The sequence below is a fragment of the Asparagus officinalis genome, chromosome 5 (assembly GCF_001876935.1).
Source record: "Asparagus officinalis chromosome 5, Aspof.V1, whole genome shotgun sequence".
Taxonomy (NCBI): domain Eukaryota; kingdom Viridiplantae; phylum Streptophyta; class Magnoliopsida; order Asparagales; family Asparagaceae; genus Asparagus; species Asparagus officinalis.
Window position 1 is genome coordinate 22,109,635 of NC_033798.1, and position 7,465 is coordinate 22,117,099.

A 7,465-nucleotide genomic window follows, 5' to 3' on the forward strand; every position below is an offset into this window, starting at 1 on the left:
GGGACTCAAAGACGAGGACATTTAAATTTGTCGTTGTAAGTTGTACCTCATATTCCTCGCCAAAGAAATTCAATTACGAGGAAATTTATATTTGTCGATATAGGTTATATGGTCTACAACGAGGAAAATTACTTTTGCCGTTCTAGGTTGTTTCACTATAGCGAGGAAATATGTTTTTGTCGACGTAAGCAATATACTCTATAATGAGGAAATATAACTTTCATCGACCTAAATATATAGCGAAAAAACTTATAATGAGAAAATTTTATTTCATCAATAATAATGCTATTACGAGAAAAACGTTCAAAATATAAATAATTGTCATCAATTGTCACCACAGTACATCAAAACAATTAAAATAAATAAAACAAGCAAGTTTCTACCATAAGTAACAATGCTAGCCTAAAAAAATAACAAATGCAACAGGATCAAAGAAATATTTCTCCAAGTTTAAGTTCACTAAGAATACTAAGCTGATGGATGTTCCTGGAAAAATTAGTCATAAACTCCTCAAACTTTTTGGCTTGCTCCTCTAATCTTTGGATTGCCTCATTTTGCGCATCGATATTTTGTTGTTGAGTTCCTACAAGTTGTTGGGTCTCTTGAAGCTGTTCTTACAACTCTTTATTCTTTTAGATATTTCATTCATCGAAGAACGAGAGAACCTTAATGGTAATGGTCTAGGACCAAAACTACAGCCCTTAATGTAGCCTGATTTGACTGAAAACTTTTGCACAAATTTCCTCCTCTGTCATTGTTCGAGTTCCATCAGGTTGAGCGGTATTTGCTCGCATCTTTATCATTTGATCCTATAAATAAAAAAATATATCCAGTTTAATCATATGCAACTTCTCAATTACAACCTAATCAATATAATCCTCTTTAGAACAGTAATATCAGCTTCACCTATATTCTTAAAATATTATAAAACCATGTATCATTGACACGTTACTTACCCATTTTTCTTTTCTCCCAAGTCCCATCATTTTTTTGTGCTTCTATACTCTGTTTCAAAACGATCAATTGAACCTTGCATCTCTCCAGTCTGTGCTGCCTATTGCATCAAACAAATTTTCTTTTTCAGCATATATATATGTACACAATTAAGTTACAAATTTATAAGCAAAACTAAAAAGTATCTTACAATTTGCTTTTGGTGTGACATAAATGATTTTGACCCAGCTTTGTGGTGATATGTCAACTTTGACCTATTAAGAACATTCTTCTTTGAGCGAATCTAAAATTATTAAGACATACAATTAGAAAGAGGTAAATGAAAAAAAGAAAAAATGTAATGAGTGGAGAAAAATAAAAAAAGATATTATACCTTAAACTTTTCACTAGAAAAATGAGTGCAAAGAAACTCCCATTCTTCCTGAGTCTTGACAGCTTCATGTTATGATTACATATCTCTGGACCCAAGGGAGCGACATGTCAAATTCAAACTTATTCTGCACAGGTATAATTTCATGTCAAACTAAATATAACAAATCAAAGCAACCAATATAATGCCTATAGCAAAACAAATCACTAACTTGGGTTCTTTTGATCAAGTTCTCCACATCTGCTTTTTCAATCTTCTTCCATTTTTCCACATTCAGTGGGACGTAGTTTTGAATTGTGTAACCAATTTCATTTGCAAACATCTCAGCATAAGGGCCTGTCGGTCTACCATTTTCTTCAGTCAAAGTCACAGGTATTTTAGAATTCAATTGGAAAAACACCTTATCTGCATTCACTCCTCTTGTCTTCCCTCGCACCTTTTTGGTTGTACCTTTGACATAATTTTTATTAAGAACATAACACATACGTATGTTTAATTCTCAAAATATATGTATATAATGTTTTGTATACCTGAAGGAGGCTCCTGATTAATATCTGACATCACATTATCACCTTGCTCTTCAGCTATGGTATTTACCACTGGCTGATCAGTGTAAATCACAGATACCCACTTTGTACCTCGTAAATCGAGAAGTGTTAGTGCTTTTAAATAATTTGAGACTTAATAAGTGCTACTAAAAGTATAGATGGGAGGGGTTATTACCCACAATTTGCTCAATCATCAAATAAATCCATCAAATAATCTGCTAGTAGTACAAAACACAGATTCTTTAACATTACCCAAAAATCATCAGTTTCATTCATTTCAAACTAATTGATTGAAAATAACTTTAAAATGAAGCAGCATTAAATAGCAAGTGCCAGCAGAAACAGTGTTACCTGTCAACATCCTTTTCACTATATAAGCACTTCCTGCTGCATGGATGCTTACCAGTTTTCAATACTAGAACTGATCAGACCACAAAAAAGATAATAACTGCTGCATGGATGCTTACCAGTTTTCAATACTAGAACTGATCAGACCACAAAAAAGATAATAACAAAAACGGCCAGACCATAAGCAAACACACTGAGGTACTACTCTATCTACGTCAGCATTTTGTTGCCTTTAGCGCTTCCTTCGCGGAGCCAGTTTTGAGGGATCGTTTCTTCGAAACTGCCTGAATTTCCTCCTTCGTTCCACTCGATCCTTTAGTCTTGGAAAGTGCAGCGGCACAATCTGCAAGTTTGTCGGTTTTAGGTGATTCTCCCTCAATCGCCTTTATAATGCGTACCTGACGTGATGTAAGAAAGGAATATGTTAGGGTATGGAACATCATTAATGACATACAACTACTTACACAAACGACTGACTGAAGTTCGACCGGGGAAGTTACTAATGTCTTGTGTGTCCGTTGCAAACGGTGAGCTAACGTTTGATACATTTGAACTCGGGTTTATCTATGACTCAGGTAATCCTTCTATGAATCAAGCAACATTCAGAGTTCAAAAGATGTTTGTTATGAGAAAGCAAAAGCTCGGATAAAGGGTATTGAAGATGTCCTGAGATTTGTGAAGGTCATTATGATGGATGATCACTATAATATTACTACATGATCAAATTGATTTTGGAGATCCACCAGCCATCTCATCAAGGGGAAAAAGAGATCTTTACTATGAACATCCATAAGGTGGTCAAAATAAGTTTATTTCAGTAGAATAAAGGCAACATGTTGAGCTCCATGCAAAGTGATTAAAACATATACAACTATTTGAGGAAAACACACGACCTGGGATTGAAACATCACATATGACAATTGTTATGAACTTATGATCACCATGTACATCAGTTATATGTATGGAGGCCCAGGAAATCTGCTAATTGTCATTACTGGACTAGATTTCTCTCCCTAAATTTCAATATTTCAATACATTGTCGTTTCATAGTACTTATGGATAGTTTTAGAACCAAAATACATAACTATAGACTATCAATACAATTAATCTACAGGAACAAAAGTCAAAACAAAATCAAGTAACCCGTGAAGAAAAGAATCTGCACTACGAAAAATAACTATTTGATGCAAACGACTAAAATCATAACGGAAGGTAGCACATCATGGAGAGTAAGGTTTACCATAGTAGGCACTAGGCACTTAAAAAAAGTGAAATTCAATATTACCTTAAATCTTGTCGGCTCGCTTAGTTCAAATACTAAGACATCCTCATCTTCTAAATTATGATCTATTGCAAAGCCTCTCCATCCACCACTAAGACCATTCTTCCTCCCAAGGTACAGGACATCATGTTCCTTACCCTTCTCATCTTCTAGAATCACTCTCAGCTCATTAGGAGAAAAGTTTTCTTTGCAAAACTTTGTCGGAAGTCCCTTAATGATAATAAAATACAAACACTTCAGGAACAAGTGACATTGATTTCACTTGATAGCTCGAGACTCAATTTAGTGGTAGGAGTGATTTTTAACTTACAAGCCAAAAACCACCAGATACATGTGATCGAACCATAGGCTTAATGAATGAAGGATAGTGGGATGTTAAATCTCTTTGAAGTTCCTCTGCTCTCTTTAATGCAACAATCTTTTGATCTTCAGAAAATAAAAACATAGGAACACAAAGCTCACCTTTACCCAGGTCATCCTCCAGCTCATGAACTACAAATGCTCTTCCAATGACTGCATTAGGGCCAGCCAATGAAATCTAAATACACATGAAGAATTGTGAATAGGAACAAAAGAAAATCAGCAAGATTAAAACATAAATCAAGATAGCGTAATATCCGTCATAAAAAATTACAACATAAATCTTCCTACATATGTTGGCCACTGTTAACATGAAATACCATCTGGACAGCACATGATTCCAACATTAAACTTTCTGCATATTCCTCATATCCATGTCCTGCAGTTACTATATTTTCATCGTGCCACATATGCATCAAACTTAACATTTCTTCAAACAAACAATAAAGATATGCTCAACACTGTAATTCAACTATTTGTAAAATTATCTGCAGTGCGGCACATCTATCAGCGTGTTGATGTTATGTAACTTCCTTCTCTAGAATAGATTCTTTTCCCCTAATTGGCTAATTTAACATGAAAAAAAATGCAAAAAATGCATTTCAAGATAATGATTCCATAAGCAGCAATAAGAAAAAAAACTTTTGATCGCTCGTTAATACTATGTGGTACACTAGTTCAATCCGTGAAATGCGATAAATCATTGATCAAAATCCAAACTTTGAGCAGCGAAAATAAAAAGGCAAGGGGAGCAAATAACCATCGTCTTCTTGAAGGAGAGTGACGACGCCCTCGACCTCGGAGTTCCCCTTGAGTACGGCAACGACCTTCTTGGAGGAGGCGACGACGGTCAAGGGTTTTGAAGCGGCGGCGGTGGCGGCGATAGAGAGATTGGAAACGGAGAAATTGAGGGGCTTGCCGAAGGAGAAAGAGGAGCAGAAAGGGCGAGCAAAGGAAGAACGAGGGCTTTCTCGAGGCGATTCCGTCGAGGGGTCGGCGATCAACGTAGACGAAAATTTCTGTCTAGCTTGTAACCTAGATGGAAATTTCCGTATAGGTTGAGTTTTTTAATTTTAAAAAAATTTATTACGTTTAGATTGGTATTCTAGATAGAAATTTCTGTCTAGAATGACTCAAACTAGACGGAACAATTTAGACGAAAAATTTTCGTCTAGTTTTCCTCAATCTAGACGGAAATTTTTTCCGTCTAGGTTGTTCCGTCTAGTTTGGTTGTTTTTCTACTAGTGTAACAAAATCTGTTTTCTAAAGTCTGAAATCAATGTATATTCAAAAAATCGCATAGTTTATACACACACGTACGATTCTCCATTGATATCGAAGCATGGTCACCATATACCTTAAACATTATGCCAAATAGGAATAAGAGATTTCATTGTACGTTTGGTTTAATGTATTTTTAGAAGTCAATATTATCTATTAACATAATCTAATTTTAGAAGTTTAAAATAAATGTATATTTAAAAATCGTAAATTGTTTAAATCTTATCAGATTTGTGAGCAATCCTTTAGCATTGGGATCCCTTTGAACCTGAATAAATATTAATTGGTTGTTAATCTTCATGTGAATTGTGCAAAAACCTTCAAAAAGGAACCATCAACTAGACAAACCAAATCCTTATTTCTATTAATACTAGAGATTTACCACATGTTAGACATTTATTAAAAAAAATCTAAATTGGCCCACGATTGTTGACTTGTATATGGATATTTGTTAGGCCATTGATATTAGAGGCCCGCTCTTTTCTTTAAGTACTCGCCTACTTTTTACCCAAATTCCCACCAAAATTTTCGCCAACGAATAAGGAGGATATTATTATTTCCTCGGTGATTGGTTTTTTAACAAGGAAATGATTTCTCACAAAACAAAATCTTTTAGTGAGGAAGTCTTAAATTTGTCGCCATTGAATTTGGCGGATTTTACACATTTTTCCGCCAAACTAATAATGAGAAAACTATTATTTCCTCGCTAATGGATTCTTTTAACGAGAAAAGGGTTCCTCGTAAAACAAAAAAAAATAGTGAGGAAACCTTCAATTTGTCGTCAATGAATCTGGCGGGTGTTGCACATTTTTCCGCCAAATTAATAATGAGGAAACTATAATTTCCTCGCTAATAGGTTCTTTTTTACGACAAATCGGTTCCTCGTAAAACAAAAACTTTTAGGGAGGAAGCCTTAAATTTATTGCTATTGAAATTGGTGGGTTTTGCACATTTTTCCGCCAAACTAATAATGAGGAAACTACTATTTCCTCGCTAATTGGTTTTTTTTAACGAGGAAACAGTTCCTCGTAAAACAAAAATTTTAGTGAGGAAACCTTTAATTTGCCGTCAATGAATTTGGCGGGAGTTGCAAATTTTTCCGCCAAATTAATAGTGAGGAAACTATAATTTCCTCGCTAATAGGTTCTTTTTAACGAGGAAACGGTTCCTCGTAAAAACAAAAACTTTTAGCGAGGAAGCCTTAAAATTGTCACCATTGAAATTGGCGAGGTTTTTTTTTTCCCGTCAAACTAATAATGAGGAAACTATTATTTCTTCGCTAATTGATTCTTTTGATGAGAAAACGGTTCCTCACAGATTATGGATCTTCAGTGAGGAAATCATACTTTGTCGTTGTTACATTTGGCGGGTTTTCCTCTATTTTCCGCCAAATGAATAACGATGAAATGATTATTTCCTCGTTAAATGTGCATTTCACGATGAAAAAGTTCATCATCAAAATCTCATATTTCCTCGCCAATAAAATAACTAGTTAGGAGACCAAATCATTATCATCTTTAGAGAGGAACTAAAATTTTCATCGTAGAAGGTGGTCTACTGTGAGGAAAATATATTCCTCGTAGAAGACCTACTGATATTTACCGAGGAAACAATATTTTCCTCGTCGAAAGTGATATTTGTTGAGGAAAATAATTTTATCGTAAAAAAGTTGGTCGCTAAAAGACCTGTCTATTGTAGTGTATCCATAATATAATAGTGATTCGGGTAATCGGGTCCCAAATTTATATTTACAAACCCGCTAACCCAAAACCAAAACTAAAAAGGAAAAAAACCCTAGGCCCTCACCCTCAGCCATCAGTCCCCCTCCACTCTCCAGTTCTCCACTCCATCAACCTCCACGATTCTCCACTCTCCATTCTCCACTTTCCAGTCCACTCCAACCCTAGGCCGCCTCCCTCAAACTGCTACAGCGACGGCGGCGGGATATTTCCGGCGATCTCACAGCTAGCGATCTTACAATCGTGCTCAAATTTCTCCTCTACCTTCTCGCCAGCGAAGAGTCTTCACTCGCTAGCGAAGAGTCGCCAACGAAGGTTGGTCAAAGACTCATTTCTTTATGCTCTTATTTGTTTCAATCAGTATAGAATAAAAGAAAGTATATTCATATAGATCTGATAGTTTGTTCAAAAAAAATTAGTCAATTTTTGTGGGTAACACATGTTTAAGTTGGATTGTACTCTGTATTTTGTATGTTACTTTGTTTGAAAATATATGATAAATTTTCAAGAATCGTGCATAGAATCCATCTCCACATGCAAAAAAATTCACCACAAATCTCATTGTTCTTGAATTTTCAGACAC

The 7,465-nt window shown here is 35.2% G+C and overlaps 1 protein-coding gene and 1 long non-coding RNA gene across 3 annotated transcripts; both read right to left on the minus strand.

Annotated features, from left to right (window-relative positions):
- LOC109843995 lies at nt 718-1,661 on the minus strand. Of its 2 annotated transcripts, none has more exons than XR_002247854.1 (5): nt 1,536-1,661; nt 1,328-1,451; nt 1,145-1,208; nt 957-1,054; nt 718-809 (listed from the first exon to the last, which is right to left on the minus strand). It is a non-coding gene; the product is annotated as an uncharacterized LOC109843995 (long non-coding RNA). The 2 variants fall into 2 exon arrangements; XR_002247853.1 differs by having other exon boundaries at nt 1,145-1,237.
- Nucleotides 2,436-3,906, minus strand: LOC109841610 (B3 domain-containing protein Os05g0481400-like). The gene is made up of 3 exons (XM_020410564.1): nt 3,813-3,906; nt 3,506-3,712; nt 2,436-2,618 (listed from the first exon to the last, which is right to left on the minus strand). Exons 1-3 carry the CDS (start codon nt 3,846-3,848, stop codon nt 2,436-2,438), a joined length of 426 nt encoding a protein of 141 aa, XP_020266153.1. The 5' UTR covers nt 3,849-3,906.

Coding starts and splice junctions, on each gene's coding strand:
- LOC109841610 (XM_020410564.1), bottom strand. CDS start 3,848: ATGGTTCGATCACATGTATCTGGTGGTTTTTGGCTT. Junction 3,713..3,812: donor TATCTGGTGGTTTTTGGCTT/GTAAGTTAAAAA, acceptor ATTATCATTAAG/GGACTTCCGACAAAGTTTTG. Junction 2,619..3,505: donor GCGAGCCGACAAGATTTAAG/GTAATATTGAAT, acceptor ACATCACGTCAG/GTACGCATTATAAAGGCGAT.